At 45.6% G+C, this 20,448-nt stretch overlaps 1 protein-coding gene across 1 annotated transcript in view; it reads left to right on the plus strand.

Annotated features, from left to right (window-relative positions):
- DNAH14 (dynein axonemal heavy chain 14) overlaps positions 1-20,448 on the plus strand; it is a 333,925-nt gene that overhangs the window by 304,959 nt on the left and 8,518 nt on the right. Inside the window, exons 78-81 of the mRNA XM_045069521.1 lie at positions 2,410-2,607; positions 4,675-4,877; positions 8,794-8,954; positions 9,614-9,810. Of these exons, the coding sequence (XP_044925456.1) occupies positions 2,410-2,607; positions 4,675-4,877; positions 8,794-8,954; positions 9,614-9,810 (759 nt within the window). The remainder of the gene's footprint in view (positions 1-2,409; positions 2,608-4,674; positions 4,878-8,793; positions 8,955-9,613; positions 9,811-20,448) is intronic.

Here is a 20,448-nt window from a genome sequence, read left to right on the forward strand (position 1 = left end):
TGTGTAGAGACACACACATACACACAAGTACATTACATATGTATGTATTTCAATGTAATTGTTGTTGGAGTTTCAAAAACCTCTTTCAGAATTCGCTCTAGGGCCCCTGGGTGGCTCGGTGGGTTAAGCCGCTGCCTTTGGCTCAGGTGATGATCTCAGGGTCCTGGGATTGAGCCCCGCATCGGGCTCTCTGCTCAGCAGGGAGCCTGCTTCCCTTCCTCTCTCTCTGCCTACCTCTCTGCCTACTTGTGATCTGTCAAATAAATAAATAAAATATTAAAAAAAACAAAAAAAGAATTTGCTCTAAAAAGCAAAAGGGAGACCAGTGCGAGAATCATATCAACAGACTTGACTAACAGGGATGGAAAACCTAACAATCCTCTAGCAGACGGTACGTGTTTCTTTCATGCATCTAAGGAACTCTTGGAAAACTCAACCAGGAACGTGGCCACAAAGAAAAATCTATAATTATGGGACATTGGACTCTGATGACAGTCTAATAAATAGTAAAACTTGGCCCCAAAAATCTAAAGTTGGAAGTTAAGAAACGTGCCTCTAGATAATTCTTTTCTCAAAGAGGATATTAAAAGGAAAATTACAAAATATCTCAAACACAAAGGAAATGGGATTCCTTCATACCAAAAAGATACAACAGTACAAAAATATGCTCAGAAAAAAATAAACTATGGTCTTAAATATCTTCATTATTAAGAAAGGCAGGAAATTAATATTCATCTTAAGAAATTAGAAAAAATAATAAAAGTAACTAAAATAAATAAAATAATGTTTAATTGTAATTAATATACAAAAACAATAGAAGTTAGAAATAAATCCAGAAATTGGTTTTCGATAAAACAGATTTATTTAAGTTTGAAAAGCTATATGAACCCAGTGATTTCTGGAAAAACATGAATTATCAAATATTGCAAATAACACCAGAATGAAATGGTTTCATGGCTTAGTTTCCTCTGGACTTTAAGATACCGAGATATTAATATTATTTAAGCTATTCCAAATCTTAGAAAAAGATGGCAATCTCCCTAATTCATTTTATGAAACCATAAATGTAATACTTGATAAAAATAATATGCATAAGAAAATAGGCCAATTTTACTTAGACTCTATGTAAAAATTCTATATAAATTATTAATAGGATTTAGCAATGAATCAAAAGATTAATACTCTATGACCAAAGTAGGGTTTATTCCAACAGTGGCTCAAGATCTAGAAATACGTAACTCACTTTACATGATCACATCAGTAGATGCAGAAAAGGCCTTTATTCCAAAATACAGGATTAAAAGGGACCACTTAAATATGGAAAAGACCACCAAAAAACTGCAGCAAATATCATTTTAAATAGCCAAGACTGAACTTATTTTTATTAAAATCCAGAATAAAAAAAAAAAAAAAACAGACAGGGAAGCTCATTCTTACCATTGACCTTCAGCATTGCCTTAAAAGCTCTAGTCAATGCAGGACAAAGAGGACGTAATTCATACCAATGATGTACAATCGTGCTCATTCAGAAGAACACTGTATAACAGAGACCCACAGTCCAGGTGCATGGCGGGTGTATGCTAACCTCGAATTTTTGGAAGAAAGGAAAACAAATGAGAGGGCGGGGAGAGAGCGCTGGTAGCAGAGGCAGAGAGAGGGCAGAGGGCAGAGGGGAGGGAAGGAGAGGGGAGGAGAATGTGGTCCCTGATGCCACATGGAGTCTGTGCACAGGGGACCCAAGAAACGGGGCACGGCAGGGGCCACGGCGGGGTTGAGGGGCTCTGATAGCAACAGCAGGGGTAGGAGGACACTCACATTCCCTTGTCTACCCTGATGTGCCTCTGATTAAGCACCACCAGCTGGTCTTGTCTATTCAAAATAATTTTAATTCAAGAATTCACTGTTTGTCCAACAACAAAAAGGAATTAATGATGAAAATGTATATTCTAGTATTTTTATTCCTCTTGCTATTTCCATATACAATTCACCCCTGAAATGCGGGGATCAGGGACACGCCGCCCTGTGTGGTTAAAAACCCATGTGTAACTTTCGACTCCCCCCAAACGTAACCAATACCCGACTGTCGACTGGAAGTCTTCACCGGTAACATTGACAATAGCCGATTAACACGTATTTTCTGTGTTGTACGTAAAACATGCTGTGTTCTTATAATAAAATCAGCCTGAGAAGAGAAAATGTTACTGAGAGAATCATAGGAACAGAAAATACACTCACGGGACTGAAGACACCCATCTATGGGGGGACCCACAATTCAAGCACATGGCTGTTCACGGGTCAGCTGTGTTTTCAAAGAGTAAACGTGGCTGAGAATTGATGATTTTGTGTTAAAACACCCCAGTGAGCTGCAAACGCGATCTGAAATAATAAAAACTGGTGGATTTTCTGAAGGTCTCCATCAAGATTTTGGAAAACACCCTGAGGACACGGTCCAGTATCTCGTGGCCGATGCTGCGGTACCTGATTGGGGAAGTGGTTTACGGCGGCCAGGTGACCGACACGTGGGACAGGCGATGTCTGAACACGCTTCTCTACAGATTCTGTAATCCGAACGTGCTGAGAGCCGACTTCAGCTTCTCCAGCGATGAGGTGAGAAAATGTATTCCCTTACCGTGCTCGCTCACCGAAGTTGCATTCTCGCTCACCATAGGTTGCATTCTTTAAAATCTGCCTCTGACGAAATTTTCATGTTCACTTTCAGTACCTTTTATTAACGTCCAGTATTTTTTTTAAAGATTTTATTTATTCATTTGAGAGAGAGAGAGAGAGAGATCACAAGCAGGGGGAGCAGCACGCAGAGGGAGAGGGAGAGGCAGGCTCCCCACTAAGCAGGGAGCCCGATGTAGGACTCGATCCCAAGACCCTGGGATCATGACCTGAGCCAAAGGCAGCCACTTAACCCACTGAGCCACCCAGGCGCCCCTGTTAACATCCAGTCTCAGAGAAATAATTCAGCATTCCTCTAGCAGTTAACATTTCATCTAGCCATCTGTACTCTCGAGGCCAGAGAAGACCTGGACATGACCTCTGTTCCCTCAATTATCCTGATTTATACCGATTGTCCCTCTTCCCGTCTTCCATCACATCCCCTGTGCAAGCCCCTGTGCCTCTGTAGACATGTCCCTTTGGAGAAACTCAGACGGAAGGCACACGGTGGCCTCCAGTCCCCAGACATTCTGCAGTCCTCTTGGGTGCAGGCCACCAGCTCTGGGCCTGGGAAACAGTGTCACTTTCCCTGTCCCCAAGCCCCAGGCTCTTGGCTCTGCCCCTGGTGCCATCCCTCCACTTCCACAGAAAGGGATCCATTTTTTTAGTTGACCGGGTTCTTTGGCAGCTTCCTTTCTACAACTGAACTGCGGTCTGACGTACTCTGCTGCCTTTCAGACCATGCTGACACAGTTCATTTTTGAACTCCGTGAGTTTCTTCTCCAGGAAAGGTGCACCAGCCTGTGTCCCAGGCAGCTCAGCTGTGTCTTGGTGGCACAGGGCACAGGGTCTCCGGGGAGTTACGCCCAAGACATCAGCTGGGGTTGTGCTCGTAAGGGGTTCACTGGGGCAGGGGGTGGGGGGGAAGGCCCTTCCAAGCCACTCGCGGGACGGATGGCCAGTGGCCTCAGTGCCTCCACATTCAGGCCCCCCAGGGGGAGCGGGGCAGGGGAGGGTGGCTCCTGGACCACCATCGATGGGGGTGTCAGGATCAAGGTAGCTCCGCTGGCCTCACCCAGAAACCGAGCCACCTGAGAAAAACAAGGCTGCAGGTCCTCAGTCACTAGCAGTCCCCTCCGCTCCGCATTCTCTTGCATAGAAGCCAGCTGCGTGGCCCAGAGAGGAGAAGGCGGCTCATGTTTCCAAGGGATAGAGTCGAAGCAGCCCGAGAGAGTCACGTTCATCCCCATCACTAAATGGGCGCATGTCCTCCCAGCTAGCCTGACTCTGAGAGCAGCACCATCACAGCAAATCTCGGGGAGACGCCACCAAGGAGGGAAGGACGAGCTCTCCTGCACCCATTAAGGAGCTTGTCATTTTTTAAACATTGTATTATTTATTTTATAACTGGAATGTTGCCCTTTCTGGCCATCTGCCCCCATTTTGTCCATACCCTGCCTCCCAAGTGGTCAAAATGATGCTTCAGCCCGGTGTCGCGTTCCTTCTACAGGTCTTGGCACAGTCAAATGGTGTGTGGAGGTGTGATGGCATCTGCTATGGGTATGGCCCACGGAGGCAGCGGGCAGAGAGAGGCAGCCTTGCCTTTAAAGTTTCTTTTCCCGACAAGAAAGTTACTAAGTAGATCAACACAACTATACTCTACAAATATAGTCATCCCCGAATTCACTTTTTTTTTTTTGACAGACAGAGATCACAAGTAGGCAGAGAGAGAGAGAGGGGAGGAAGCAGGCTCCCCGCCGAACAGAGAGCCCGATGCGGGGCTCGATCCCAGAACCCTGGGACCATGACCTGAGCCGAAGGCAGAGGCTTTAACCCACTGAGCCACCCAGGCGCCCCCCTGAACTTCACTTTTGACAGAAGTATCTGGAGTATGCCACCTAGAACTAACAAGAGCCTTCTGTATATAGTGTATGGGAAATAGTGTCTTCACGCTTTATGGAGGATAGGTATCGCTCTGGGCACAAACTAATAAAGGACTTAAATTTCCAGGTGCATCAGCCAATGCCCGGATCTGCGGGCATCGGGGACTGCATAGACATCATCCAGTCCTTACCCGACGATGACCCTCCGGAGCTCTTAGGGCTGCACCCTGAGGCCAGCCGAGGCTGCAGGGAGATGCAGGGCCAGACGTTCATCGACAATCTCATCGCCATGGAACCAAGAGCTACAGCCATTGCCAGCCTCATGATCAGGTAAGCACTCACAGGGAGAAGTGTGTGGTTGGAAATCATTAAATAGTCCCAGGGAAGAATTAAATATTCCGTGAATATTTTATAACTTGAAGAGCTACAATGCCACACTTACAGGTAAGTCTAAAATACAGCGTAGGGGAGCCTGGGTGGCTCAGTGGGTTAAAGCCTCTGCTTTTGGCTCAGGTCATGATCTCAGGGTCCTGGGATCTGCCCCACATCGGGCTCTCTGCTCAGTGGGGAGCCTGCTTCCCCCTCTCTCTCTACCTGCCTCTCTGCCTCCTTGTGATCTCTGTCTGTCAAATAAATAAAATCTTAAAATAAAATAAAGCATAAAACGTAAAATACAGTCTAAAAATATAGAGATGAAATTCCCCAAATGACACAGAGGCACAGAGACACCCGGGAGCATACACGCATGCATGTACACACACACACACACACAAATATAATTACCAAGCATGGAGGGTATCCTCAGTAAACCTTTGTGGAATGAGTGGTCATACTCTACCTAGTGAGTGGCATTTTTAAACTGAATTTGTTTTGACGTGAAATGCCACGTTTACTTCTCTAGGATGGAGAAAGATACCCGTCATAATAAGTAAGAGGACAGCAGGGTCAAGAGGGGTTGGCTGTGCCCTTAGAGGTCTGTGGGGCTGATCCCTCTCCTAGCCACCCTGCCTCGGTACTCTTCCTCTGCTTATCCGTACATAGAGACAACACCTGTCTACCCATCCAGGCCATCGTGAGGCTCACGTGGTCTCACAGAGTCACCCAGACTCTCCAGGCTCATCAGCCTGTAACTAAGATAAGGTCGTATGTGTCAAGGTCACGACTGCCTGGGGTGAGCTCCCCAGCCAAGAGGGTTCCCGCTCTGCTCCCTCAGACCTGCTCAGAACACAGTGGCACATGCAGGCTCCACCTCTCTCCCTTCCTCTCTGGCTCTGGGTTCAAATCCCAGTTCCGCCACTTGGGGAAGTCAATTCAATCTTTTGTCTCGGATTCATCAAGTTTAAATTAGAAATCTCAATAGTACCTGGCAGGGCTATGCTCAGAATATGGGTTCCTTAAGTAAGTTCAGCTTAAAGATCTCGTCTTCCAATTTGCAAGTCTAACAGATTTTAACAAACATTTTTTTTTTAACATCTTAATTTTATTTTTTTTCAGTGTCCCAAGATTCATTGTTTATGCACCACACCCAGGCCTTCATGCAATATGTGCCCTCCTTGTGAGCCTGGTGGTGGGTATTAACAAGCATTTTTAAGAGGTCTTTGAATAGTGTTTGGTTCCATCTACAAACTTATGCTTTCAAATATGCTAACATTCGTTATAAAGTTAGTACACTTCAGCCAGCTGACTGCCAAATCTTCTCGAGTCTTTTAAACAGTTGTTGGTTGTTGTTTTTTTTTTTTTTTTAAGATTTTATTTATTTATTTGACAGGCAGAGATCACAAGTAGGCAGAGAGGCAGGCAGAGAGACAGAGGAGGAAGCAGGTCCTCCACAGAGCAGAAAGCCCCATGCGGGGCTCAATCCCAGGACCCCAGGATCATGACCTGAGCCTAAGGCAGAGGCTTTAACCCACTGAGCCACCCAGGCGCCCCTTGAGTCTTTTAATAAGTCTTATAAATCTAATAATTAAATATGCTGGATCTTAAACTCTCTCATGTTTTTATTTATTTATTTATTTGAGAGACAGAGAGAGAGATAGAGATAGCAAGAGAGACCATGAGCAGGGAGCAGAGGGAGAAGCAAGCTCCCACTGAGCAGGGAGCCTGATGTGGGACTCGATCCCAGGACCCTGAGATCATGACCTGAGCCAAATGCAAATGCTTATCCAACTGAGCCAGCCAGGCACCCCCAAAATCATAAATTCAAACGAATTTCTCAATTATCTATTTTAAGTTGGAGTCCCAAAGCTGACCTTTTGGGGTTTTAAGAGCCCCAAATCTCTTAAATATCACAAATATTGAAAACACCAACACATACAGATTCCTCAACACAAAACTATCGTTACTGTGATTCTGATTCCGTTAGTCTTGTCTACACCAGCTTCTAAGTCTTCCCCACGTTGAAAGATGCCAAACAAGGACCAGGGATGTCCCTGTGCAGGATGCGTGCGTCGTCCTTCTCAGGATGCTTAAGGTTGGGAAAAACCCAAGCAAATAAATCAAAACAAATGGAAACCATAACATGAATTGATTCTTGTTGGCAACACTCATGGGATGCCTTGAACCCTGATTAGAGTCACCAAGACAGCAACATCTCCAAAGGCCTGTGAGGTGACAGCCCCATTGCCCACATCCCTGGGTTCCAACAATGTGTGCCCTCATGGACTCACGGACTCACAGACTCATAGACTGGGTGTCATGCTTCATCTGCTCTGCAGGATCCCTGGGAACACTGGTTCCACCTGGAGCTGCCGTGGTCTCCCCTCGGTGCACAGGTGGCCTCGCTCTAGATAACTAGTAGGCATGACCCGTGCACAGGGGGCCCCAATCTAGATAACTACCCTGTGACCTCACCGCAGGCCCCTCCTATAAAAGCTGAGGCTTGAGGCCTGGGTTTTGTAGAGAACAGCTGCCTACGGTCAGGATCATCCCTCCATGGGTCCCCCAACAGTAAGTCACCCCGAAAAAAAGTTTTCCTAGTCTGGAAGGTACTTGACTGACCCTCCCCCACCTTCTAACAGGCTCTTAGTTTACACTTGTATTTTTTTCCACGGGAAATGCTGTACTGTTAGTGTCCTCCTGTCTGTGGGCTACAAAACTCCTATTAAAAGGCTATCTGAGGACGCCTGGGTGGCTCAGTGGGTTAAAGCCTCTGCCTTCTGCTCAGGTCATGATCCCAGGGTCCTGGGATCGAGCCCCGCATTGGGGGGGCTCTCTGCTCAGCAGGGAGCTGGCTTCTCCCCCCACCCACCCCCCCGCCTGCCTCTCTGCCTACTTGTGACCTCGGTCAAATAAATAAATAAAATATTTTTTAAAAATAATAAGGAAAGAAAGAAATAGCTATCTGATTGGGTCTCCGCTACAGCTTTGGCTGACTGGTGATCCCTTCCAAGGTCATTCCACTGACACAAAATGGACATAGTGGAGCTCTCACTTCACAATAGAAAATGCCCTATTTACAACAAGGAAGGAGAGCCGCACACAGAGAGGAGGTCGCTGGAAACCTCCCGGTCTGCCCCCAGAATGTCCGCCTCACCCCCCGCACCTCCTGCACTCCTCCCCGGTTCTCGCGCGCTCTAAGTCCTCAAATCCGCCCGTCAGAGATGAGACCACCGGAAGGGGCTGCTTCTCGTCCGCACATGCGTCGGTTTATCCACGTCCCTCTGGTCATTCTGGGAGGCTAATTCGGCTGCCTTTACTCAGAACATACTAGAAACTTCTGTGTGAGCAGGCTTCAAGTTCCCATTCGCTGTAACGAGCTCGGTGGGAGCAAACACTTGCCCTCCGGCGACGTCTGCTTATTGACCTCTTCTGATGCACACCGCATGCATCCCATCGAGTCACCCTACTTGCAAGTCAGAAACGAAGGTTTTCCTACAGTTTCGTCCTGCGCTGCACGTGGCTATGGCTCCCAGACTATCGCTTACCTCGGGGGGTGGGGGGGGCGGGGGTCTCCTGTCACGCTAACACGTGTGCCTGCTTGTCTTCCTTCTGCTGGTGGCCCTTAAAGCATGCGCGGTCGGGGAGGCAGAGTAGACAAGGAAATCTCAGAGCTTTAAAAACATATGCGCTTGTAAACGTCTGCAGTGCGTCGGGCAGTTTTCTCCTCTGTAGCGTGCGACAACCTATGCCGTCTGTGTCCCGTGGCTCTGTGGCCCTGCGGCTGTGCTGGCCTCGGAGGGGCCCCACCGGAGGGCTCTCCCGGTTCGGACAGGTCTGTAGCTCATTCTCCTCCTAATTCTCTCTGCAGTCCTGAGCAGAGTAATGACGACCTGGTGATGGAAATTCTATCTGACATGAGAAAGCGGCTGCCAATGTCTGTGGAGAAGGAGGAATGTTCTGGAACTCCCAGCACATTGAAGTGCATCATCTCCAGCCCCATTTGGGAGTTTCTTTACAAAAATATCCAAGGTAAGCAGAGGATGGCGGGAGGCAGGGCGGGGTACAGGCCCACAGGACCCTGGGCAGCCCGGCTTGAGGGGGGTGGCAGTGTTGGGCAGCAGCAACGGGACCTGGTCAGTTGTCCGCATCCACATTTTCACCCTGGAAGGAAAGTTCATCTGGGAACCTGGTGCCACGCAGCAGTCTCTACGGACAGCACTGTTGCCAAGTCTGGACCACAGTCGGCCGGCGAGGGCTGCTGCCACACCTGGAACCCATGCCTTCTCATTCGGCCTGAACTCGAGAATGCATCCGACATTTTTTAGTGGTTAAAGGAAAAAAAAAAAAAACAAAAACGATGAGAGAAGACTATTTTCAGCACAGAAGTTTTATATGAAATTCCAGTTTGAGTGCCCACAAATAAAACTGCATTGAACAGCTGTGCTCACTCATTTTCATGCGTGGGCACCTGCGTTCACACGACCAAGGCTGTCCTGAACAGTGGCGACAAGGGCAGGAGGGCCGCAGAGCCTGTCCCAGTCACTGGTTCTTTGCCAAAAAAAAAAAAAAAAAAAAAATGCGTCTCAATCCCTGGACACATGAAGTTCCTTTGATTTTCAAAGCCTTTATTTTTCCATGGAAAACCTCATTATATCTGAAAACCTCATTTTCTTTCTGTTTGAATCCAGGCTATGACCCCCTTATCCACTGCGTCTTGCTAACTTTTCTGAGCCAAGAAATTGAGCGGTTTGATAAGTTCTTACTGGTTGTGCATAAATCTTTGAAAGACCTTCAACTTGCCATAAAAGGGGAGATCATCCTCACCCAAGAGCTGGAGGAAATATACAACTCTTTCCTTAGTGTGCGAGTACCTACGCTGTGGCAGGTAAGCCCTACGGGTCCCGGCTGGCTTGCCGGTGGCCATGAACCGTGGCTGCAGCGAAATATTCCGTCGCCACGAAAGACATTGACCTACTTGTGATGTGAGTACATATGAATTTACCGGCAATTCCGCTTAGACATTATTAAATTGTAAGCCTCAGAAAATGATGTCATTGTAAAGATAGTAAAAGCTATACACATATGTGCACATATATGTGCTTATAAAAACACATATATGCCTCAGATTCAAGATACCCAAATGAAAGTTTTGGGAGAAAATGCACGAAGAATCCCTAACAGTGGCTGCCTGACGTGAGGGAAACTTGAGGGTCTTATCGTTTCGTGTATCATTGTATCTAACTGTACTGCTTTAACTTTTTAAAATCCTACTCACGTCTTTATTCCAGTATAAGTGGCATACAGTGTCAGATTAGCTTGGGCTGCAAAGGATAGTAATTCCACAGTCTCCGACATTACTCAGTGCTCCTCAGGATAAGTGTCCCCCATCCCCCCCACCTCTGTCCCCTCTGGTGACCCGCAGTGTGTTCTTCATAGTTAAGAGTCTATTGTTTTTGTTTTAATATTTTATTTGAGAGAGAGTGCATGCGTGCACATGAGCAGGGGGAGTGGCAGAGGGAGAGAAGCAGGCTCCCCGCTGAGCGAGGAGCCCAATGCAGGGCTCGATCCCAGGACCCTGAGATCATGACCTAAGCTACCCAGGTGCCCCAAGAGTCTGTTTTTTTTATTTGTCTTTTTTTTTTTCCTGGAAGCTGGGAACCTGTTAGGTCCTGGGCTTTTGGTTTTGGGGAACATTTTGATTTAATTACCAGCAATTAAATTGAATCCGTAATCTGTTGAAATTTTCTATTTCTTCCTGATTCAGTTTTGGGAGGTTTTATGTTCCAAGAAATTGATCCATTTCTTCTAGTTTGTCCAATCTGTTGGCATATGACATAATCTCTCATAATCCTTTGTTATTTTATGGTGCTGGTTATTCTTTCATTAATTTATTGGACCATTTGAGTTCTCTCTTTCTCTTTGAGGAGTCTGGGCTAGTTTTATCAATATTATTGATCTTTTCAAAAATCAAGCTCCTGGTTTCACTGGTCTGTTCTACTTCATTTATTTCTGCCCTAATCTTTATTTCCTTCCTTCTACTGGTTTTGAGTTTTATTTGTTCTTTTTTCCTGCTCCTTTTAGGTGTATGTTTAGGTTGTTTGAGATTTTTCTTGAGGTAGCTGTGTTGCTATCAACTTCCTTCTTGGAACAGATTTTGCCGCCCCCTAAACAGCTATATATTAATTTTCATTTGTCTCCATGTATCTTTTTATTTCCTTCTTGATTTCTTGGTTGATCCATTCAATTTTTTAGTAGCACATATTTAACATTCCTCTATTTGTGTTCTTTCCTGATTTTTTTTCTTGTAGTTAATTTCTAGTTTCATAGCACTGGGGTCAGAAAAGATGCATGTAGGACTTCAGTCTTTAAGTTTGCTGAGACTTGTTTTGTGGCCTAATATGATCTACTCTGGAGAATATTCCACATGCACTCAAAAACCATGTGTATTTTGATTCGAATAGATCTGTGAGATCCTCTGGTCCATGTGTCATTCAAAACGGCTATTGCCTTATTGATTTTCTGTTTGGATGATCCATCCACTGATGTAAGTGGGGTGTTAAAGTCCCCTAATATTGAACCCTCCTACACTGTTGGTGGGAATGCAAGCTGGTGCAACCACTCTGGAAAACAGCCTTTTTGAGGTTCCTCAAAAAGTTAAAAATAGAGCTGCCCTATGACCCAGCAATTGCACTACTGGGTATTTACCCTAAAGATACAGACATGGTGATCCATAAGAGAGTCTTAATCTCACAAAACAACTGAGGGTTGCTGGGGGGAAGGGGTTAGGGAGAGGGTGAGGGGGTTATGGACATTGGGGAGGGTATGTGCTATAGTGAGTGCTGTGAAGTGTGTAAACCTGGTGATTCACAGACTTGTACTCCTGGGGCTAATAATACATTATATGTTTATTAAAAATTTTTAAAAATTATTTTTTAAAAATCCCCTAATATGATCAATTTCTTCCTTTTAGGTTTATCAGCTCCTTTATGCATTTGGGTGCTCTGATGTTGGGTGTATAAATAATTATAATTGCTGTATCTTCTTGTAGGATTGTCCTCTTGATGATTATATAGTGTCCTTCTTTGTCTCTTGCTACAGTCTTTGTTTTAAAATCATTTTATTCAATATAAGAACTGTTAACCTGGCTTTCTTTTCACTTTCTTTCTTTCTTTTTTTTTTTTTTTAAAACTTGAGAGAGCGAGAGCACAAGCAGGGGGAGCCGCAGGCCGAGGGAGAAGCAGACTCCTCGCTGAGCAGAGAGTCAGACGTGAGGCTTGATCTCAGGGTCCCAGGATCATGTCCTGAGCAGAAGGCAAACACTTAACCCAAAGAGCCACCCAGGCACCCCTGTCTCTTCACTTTAAATCTGCAGGTGTCTTTAGGACTGAAATGAGTCTCTTGTAGGACCGCATATTCACAGGTCTTGCTTTTTTATCCACTTTGTCACCCTCTGTCTTTTGATTGGAGCATTTTGTCCATTTACATTCACAGTAATTATTGATGGGTGTGCATTTCTTGCCATTTTGTTGCTCATTTTATGGTTGTTTTTGTAGTTCCTCTCTGTTCCTTTCTTATGCTTTCTTTGATGGTTTTCTTCAGTGATGTGCAAAAAAATGAAGAGAGAAATCCAAGTATATCTATTACCAGTCATTTTAGGGTTTTCTTTTTAATAGGGGAAGGGGCAGTAGGAGAGGGAGAGAATCTAGAGAAGGCTCCATACCCAGCGCACAGTCCAACATGTGGCTAAGTCATGACCTCATTTCATTGAGATGAAATGAAGAATCTGATGCTTAACTGACCCAGCCCCCCAGGCGCCCCTCTATTACCAGATTTCTGGTTACCATTCAGTTTGTATATAACATCCTATGTGTTTAGGAGTCCGTGTTAAGTTGATGGTCACCTAATTTTTTTTTAAGATTTTACTTATTTGTTAGAGCAAGCACAGACAGTGGCAGGCAGAGGCAGAGGGAGAAACAGGCTCCCTGCCGAGCAAGGAGCCCGATGTGGGACTCGATCCCAGGACACTGGGATCATGACCTGAGCCAAAGGCAACCACTTAACCAACTGAGCCACCCAGGTGTCCCGATGGTCACTTAATTTTGAGCCCATTCTAAAAGCACTAAATTTTTAATCCTCCCCATGATTTAGGTATTATGGTGTCATACTTTATACTCTTATTTTGTGAGTCCCTTAGCAGCTTTTTACACATATACTTATTTTTGCTGCTTTTGTGTTTCCTGCTTTTGCATTTCCAGTTGGAGTCCCCTTTGTCACTTCTTGTAGGGCTGGTTTAGTGGCCAGAATTCCTTTCATTTTGGGGAAATTTTTGATCTCTTCTGTTCTGGATGCTAGCCTTGCTGGATAGAGTATTCTTGGCTGCAGATTTTTACTCTTAGCACTTTGCAGGCCATATGGGGGAGCAGCAAGACATAATCAAAGTGTCTGCTGAAAAATTCTCATGAGGTTTCCCTTGTTTGCAACTGTTTTCTTTCCTCTGCTGCTTTTAAAATTCTCTCTGGATCACTACTTTCATTTACTCTACTCTGTGTCTTGGTGCAGATCTCCTTGCGTTGGTTTTGTTGGGGGTTCTCCATGCCTCCTGGATCTGGATTTCTGTTTCCTTCCCCAGATTCGGGAAGTTTTGGGCTGTCATTCAGGTAGCTTCAGTATTATTTCTTCAAGTAAATAGACTCTTATGCACAAGAATTTCCTCTTTTCTTTCTCCTTCTGCGATCCCAATCATGCAACTGTTCTTATCCTTGACAGTGTTGCCGAGCTCCCTGGTCTATTCTCCACCACCCCCCCACTCCCCTCTCTCTCACCTGCGCAGCTTGATTACTTTCCGCGACTCTGTCCTCCACATTGCTGATCTGTTCTTCTGCTTCTTCTAGTCTACTATTTACTCCATCTGGTGTACTTTTAATTTCATCTATTGAGTTCATCTCTGATTGGTTCTTTTCTATGTTTTCTGTCTTTGTGGAGGGTCTCACTGAGGTCTCCCCGCTTTCCTCAAGTCCAGCATTGGTATGACCATTACTTTATATTCTCTATCAGGCATGTTACTCCTTTCCGGGTTTCACTCAGATTTCTTGCTGTGATTTCCTCCTGTTCTTTCATTTGGGACACATTCCTTTCTCCTCTTTTGTCAACTCTGTGTCTGTTTCTCTGGGATAGGAAAGTCAGCTACATCTCCTGCACTTGGAAGTGGAGGTCTGATAAAGAGGAGGTCCCACAATGCTGTGTCCCTGGTCCCCCGAACCTGGTACTTCAGGGCCTCTCCTCTGTGTGTTGTAGGCACCTTCCTGTTGTGGCGGAGCTGTGTTTGCCTTCAGTCCTGCCTGCGATGGCTCTCCGCCTGTTGGGGGCAGAGTCTGGTCCCTGTAGCCTTAGTGGGCCAGTCAGGGGCTGCCCTGGGCTTGAGTTGAGTCAGACCAGGCATTTACCAGAGATGAAGTAGCCCCAAACTGCAGGCATTTTCCCTGTGTTGTCCCCTGAGCTTTTGGTGGTGGGCGGGGCCTGCAGTCAGACCAGCTGCCCACCCCCAGCCCACTGCTGGGGTCAGACTGGCCTGTGGTTCTCCTCCCCTCTCCCTGGAGTGGGGCTGGCCCCGTCTGGGCTGCTTGCACACTCAGCCCAGAGCAGGGCTGGTCCCTGTCTGGAATGGATGCACTTCTGCCAACGGACCATCGGAGCAAGGTGGATCCACTACATGTACGTGGGCAGGGGCGCGGGTGCTTGGTCTGTGCGCCTCTGCTGTGGGAGGGGAGCTGTGCTGGAGGACGGGCTGGAGAGGGTGTGTGTGAAGAAGATCGGGGAGGGAACCCCGGCTGCGCTGCGCTGCGCTGCCAGCATCCTCGGTGGGGAGCAAGCCAGTTGTGCTGCTCCCAAAGGTGTCTGTAGGCTGGGGGAGCGAGATTGGGGCTTGCCAGCCCCTTCGTTCCTGGAGGGCTCTCCCCAGGATCTCTGTCCCTCCCTCACAGGCTCTGTGATGAGTAAACAGCTTTGAGTGCTTCAAACCAGGGCTTCTGTGCTCTATCTCCCACAGACTGCTGTTCTGTCCCTTTAAGGGCCATTCCCCTCACCCTTCAGGCTCTCCCAGAGACAGGCTTGCTGATTTGTTTTTTGTTTTAAGTTCCCGGTGTTAAGCCCCAGTGATGGTTAGAACTCACAAAGTTAGGCCCTTCTGGTTTCCAGAGCCAAATGTTAGAATTTGTTTTACCTATGTGGGTCTCCCACACCTTGGGTGCCTGGGGTGGGGTCTGTTCCCCTTCCCTGTCTGCACCTGCTGCATTCCTCCCTCCCGTGGGTGGTCTGCAGGCCCTCGCAGACCCTTGCCAAGTCCATCCTTGCAATCCATGAATTACATCTTTGAAAATTTGCCTCCCCGTTAGAAATTAAAGATTTTTTTAAGGTTTTATTTATTTTTACAGAGAGAGCAAGAGTGTGCACAAGCAGGGGGAGGGGCAGACGCAGAGGGGAAAGCAGGCTCCCTGCTAAGCAGGGATTTTCCCCATGTGGGCCTCCATTCCATGATGCTGGGATCATGACCTGAGCCAAAGGCAGACGCTTAACCCACTGAGCCACCCAGGCGCCCCTAGAAATGATTAAAGATTTTAGAGACTGAATACAAGTCAGGGGGAGTGGCAGAGGGAGAGAATCTCCAGCAGGCTCTTTGCTGAGCAGGGAGCCCGTGATGGGGCTCGAGTCTCACAACCCATGAGATCATGACCTGAGCCAAAATCACAAGTTGGATGCACCACTGACTAAGCCACCCAGGTGCCCCTAAAAATTATTTCTGACCCTAAAATTGCACTCCTGGTGCTTTGAGAGTCACTTACACACTTGTACAGAGGGTCAAAAAATTTCATTCCCCCATATGCATATTCCCAGCCGAGACCAAAAAGGTGACATTCTGTTTTCTTCTCACAATCTGTTTAGTGCTACATTTTTCACATTTTTGTGCTTTTTGTTGGCGATTTTATTGCTTCAACAGCTCCCAAGTGTAGTGTTGGAGGGCAGTGTAGCCTTCCTGCACAGAAGGCTATGATGTGCTTTATGGAGAAAATACAGGTTCACTCGTAAATTCTACTGCTATTGGCCATGGGTTCAGTATTTATGAATCAATACTATATAGAGGTCTTTAAACACCAAATGCACATAAAACCAGATGATTTATTGACTGGGTGACAGGTGACCAAGAGCAATAGTTCAGCATTCACTAATGTAGTGTTCACAGAAACTGACCTACTACAAATGAGAATCAGCTGTGTGTGTGTGTGTGTGTGTGTGTGTGTGTGTGTGTGTGTGTGTGTATGTGGTGAGAACTGGAACAAAACATACAGAAAAATTTTCGTGGGGTGACAGCATTCTGAGTGATTTTTTTTGTTGTTGCCCCATCCTTTCTATGTTTTCATACTTCTGCAATGAGAATATGTTGCTTATTAGAGGTAGAAAAACATTGAATGACACTTTCAAATTAAAAATTACAAACAGAAGATGAAACGGTTACTGGGACTTAGCCTTAAGCAGAAAAACAAGTGTTAGAAACAGAAAATTTATTAGAAAAGGAATAAAATCAGCCATGAAGTTCTGGTAGCAGGAAGGAGGAAATAAGTAAGGATTGCTGAAAAGGGAACATGGTGTTGAACACAAAACCACTGCTCCAGAAGCCGGATTCCCCCTTTGAGCCAGCCTCCCCTCAAACCTTGACTCTCACATGAGATGAAACACCAGACACATTAAAGGATGCTTAACCTCCGTTGTCATCAGGAAAATGCAAATCAAAACCCCAGTGAGCTACAATTTCGTGCCCACCAGAATGAGCAGAACCAAAAAGGGAAATGAGAACCAGCAGTGCAGGGACAGGGAGAGACGGGAACCCGCGTGTGCTGCTCCTGGGCATGGGAAACGGTGTGGTCACTTCGGAATCTGTAATTTCCTCAAAATGGTAAATAGCATTACCATTTGACCCAGCAATTCCACTCCTAGGTATATACCCGAGAGAAATTACAACCTAGCCACACAAAAACTTGCCCTGAATGTTCGTAGTGGCATTATTCATAATAGCGAGAAGACAGAAACCACAGCATTCCTGACGAACAGACGAACGATGTGGTAGGTATGTAGATTGCATCCCTACGCACCAGCACGTGTACACGGCAGATGGCCACCCATCAAAAGGACAGACGTACTGACCTGTGCTACCGCACAGACGAACCTTGAAAACCATGCACATATGGTAGGGTTACATTTCCAGGAAGATTCCAGAACAGACAAATCCCTAAAGACAGAAAGTAGATTAGGGATTGCCTAGACAAGGTGGAAAGGCCAGTCCCAGAGTAGCTCTGGGAGAAGCTGAAGTAGGAAGAGAAAAGGGCTGGTCTGGACAATACCAGCACGAAGGGGAGGGAAGGAGCAGCGGAGCCAGTGCGGAGAACTAGAGAGGAAGTTAGGCTAGAAAGCGGTGACGGAAGCCAGGGCCAGAAGGATGGCAGAGGTGACCTGCAGAGAACGGGTGCAGAGCAGGATGGGTGCGAGGAGTGAGGGCAGGCTCAGGAATAGGAAAAGTAGAAGTTGCTGGAGACCCCTGAGGAAGGACCAAAGGCAACAGGTTCAGAGTCTGCGGGAAGAGGGGCCAGGAACCAGTGCATTTGTCAAGAAACCGGACCGTGAAGAAAAAGAGGTCATGGGGCAAGGGCTGAGGGGCCTTTCTTCTCCCCCACTGCAAGGAGGATTTTTTAACTTTATTGAGGAATGATTGACAGATACAATTGTGTATGTTGAGAGTATACTGTGTGATGATTTGATAAACCTTGTAGAGTGATTGCCAAGATCAAGATCATGAAAGTGGCCATCACAGGTAACAGAGTTAACTCTGGTTTAGGGTGTGTGCTGGTGAGGATGCTTATGACCTCCTCACAGCAATGTCTGAGCTCCTCAGCAGGTTCTTATAACTGAAAATCTGTGCCCCGACCAGCATCACCCCCATTTCCCCCTCCCCCACCCCCAGCAACTACCAACCCATTCTCTGTCTCCACAGAAATGGCTTTTCTTTTTTTTTAGATGCCACATGGAAGCGATACCACATTTATCTTCTTTTTTTATTTTTTTAAGATTATTTATTTATTTATTTGACAGAGAGAGATCACAAGTAGGCAGAGAGAGAGGAGGAAGCAGGCTCCCTGCTGAGCAGAGAGCCCAATGCGGGGCTCGACCCCAGGATCCTGGGATCATGACCTGAGCTGAAGGCAGAGGCTTTAACCCGCTGAGCCACCCAGGCGCCCCGCACATTTATCTTCTTCTGTCTGGCTTACCTCACTTAGCATCAGGCCCTACGAGCTCAGCCGCGATGTTGCACATGGCATGATTTCCTTCCATTTTCATGGCTGAGTAATATTTGATTGTATGTATATGCCATATTTTCCTTTTCCCATCATTCATCAAAAGACACTTAGCTTGTCTCCATATCCAGGCTCTTGTGAATAAAGCTGTGACAAGCACAGGACAGCAGATTTCTCTTCACAACACGGGTTTCCGTTCCTTCGTGTACACTGGTGGAAGTTCACGTGGTAGTTCAAGTTTTCATTGTCGAGGAACTACCATACTGTTTTCCATAATGACAATCATTTTAGGGGCACCTGGGACACTCATTCAGTTAAGGATCTGACCCTTGGTTTCAGCTCAGGTCATGATCTCAGGGTCATGGGAACTGACCCCTGCCTGGGGCTCCACGCTCAGCACAAACTCTACTTGAGATTCCTCCCTCTCCCCACTCATGCAGGTACGTTTGCTCTCTGTTTCTGAAATAAAATAAATGAACCATTTTCAATTCCTGGCAACAATGTGTAAGGGTTTTCTTTTTCCACATTGTCACCAGTACTTGTCATCACCTGTCTTTTAATGAAAACCATCCTAACGTGTGGGGTGACATCTCCTTGTGGTTTGGTTTGTGTTTCCCTGGTAACTAGTCATGTGAACCACCTTCTAATGGACCTGTTGGCCATTCGTATCTCTTCCTTGGGAAAAGGTTTCTTCAGGCCCTTAGCCCATTTTTAAATTAGGTTGTTGTTGTTTTGCTGTTGAGTTAGATGAGGGCTTTCTATGTTTTGGATTTAACCCCTTCTCAGGTGACTTGTGAATATTTTCTCCCATTCTGTACACTGCTTTTCTAGTTTACCAGCTGTTTCCTTTGCTGTGTAGAAGGAATATAATCTCACTTGTTTATTTTAGCTTTTGTTGACTGTGCTCTGATATCTTATCCAAGAAATCATTGCCAAGACCAATGCCAAGGATCTTTTTTCCATATGTTTTCTTCTAGAATATTTATGGTTTCAGATTTCACATTTAAGTCTTTGATCCACTTCTACTTCTGTGAGTGGTATAAGATAGGGATCCTACGTCATTGTCTCGCACGTGGATATCCTGTTTTCCCAGCTTCGTCTGTTGAAGAGACTATCCTTACCCCAGTTTGTGTTCTTAGTACCTTGTCAAGATCAGTTGACCATACATGACTGGGTTTATGTCTGGGCTCTCTATTCTGTTCCACTGGTCTCTATGCCTATTTTTATGCCAGTACTGTTATTATTTTTATTACTACAATGTTGTAATAGAGCTTAACATCAAGAAGAATGATGCCTCCAGCTTTGATCTTCTTTTTTAGAATTTCTTTGGCTATGTGGGGTCTTTTGTAATTCCATAAAATTTTAGGAAACTTTTTCTATTTTTGTGAAAAATGCATTGGGAATTTTAATCAGGATTGTGTTGAATCTGTAGACATTTTCACAATGTTCTTCCAACCCAAGAAGACAGGAAATCTTTCCATTTGTATCTTCCTCAAGGTCTTTCACCAATTTTGTACAGTTTTTAGTGTGTAGATCTTTTACCTCTTTATTCCAATTTAGTCCCAAGCATTTTGTCATTTTTGATGCTATTGAAGATAGGATTGCTTTCTTAATTTCTCTTTCGGATAGTTTGGTGATAGTTTTTTGTTAGTTTGTTGTAGAAATGTGACTAATTTCTCTATTGATTTTATATCCTGCAACTTTGCTGAATTCATTTATTCCAGCAGGTTTTTTAAATCTTTAGGGTTTTCTATATATAAGATGATGTCCTCTGCAGAGACAGTTTTACTTCTTCCTTCTGAATTTGCACACTTTTAATTTCTTTTTCTTGCCTAATTGCTATGGCTAGGGCTTTCTATACTGTGTTGAATAGAAATAGTGAGAGCAGACATCCTTGTCTTGTTCTTGATCCTAGAAGAAAAGCTTTCAACCTTCCACCGTTCAGTATGATGTTACCTATGGGCTTGTCATATGTGGCCCTTATTATGCTGAGGAACATTCTTTCTATACCTAATTTGTTGCAGGGGGGTGTATTTTTATCATGAAAGGTTGTTGAATTCCATCAAATGCTTTTCCTGCAGCTGTTGAAGTGATCATATGATTTTTGTCCTTCATTCTGCTTATGTGGTACATTGCACTGACTGATTTGCATGTGTTGACCCATCCTTGCATCCCAGGGTGAA

The sequence above is a fragment of the Mustela putorius genome, unplaced genomic scaffold, assembly GCF_011764305.1.
Source record: "Mustela putorius furo isolate JIRA1106 unplaced genomic scaffold, ASM1176430v1.1 tig00003942_pilon_pilon_pilon, whole genome shotgun sequence".
Lineage (NCBI taxonomy): Eukaryota > Metazoa > Chordata > Mammalia > Carnivora > Mustelidae > Mustela > Mustela putorius.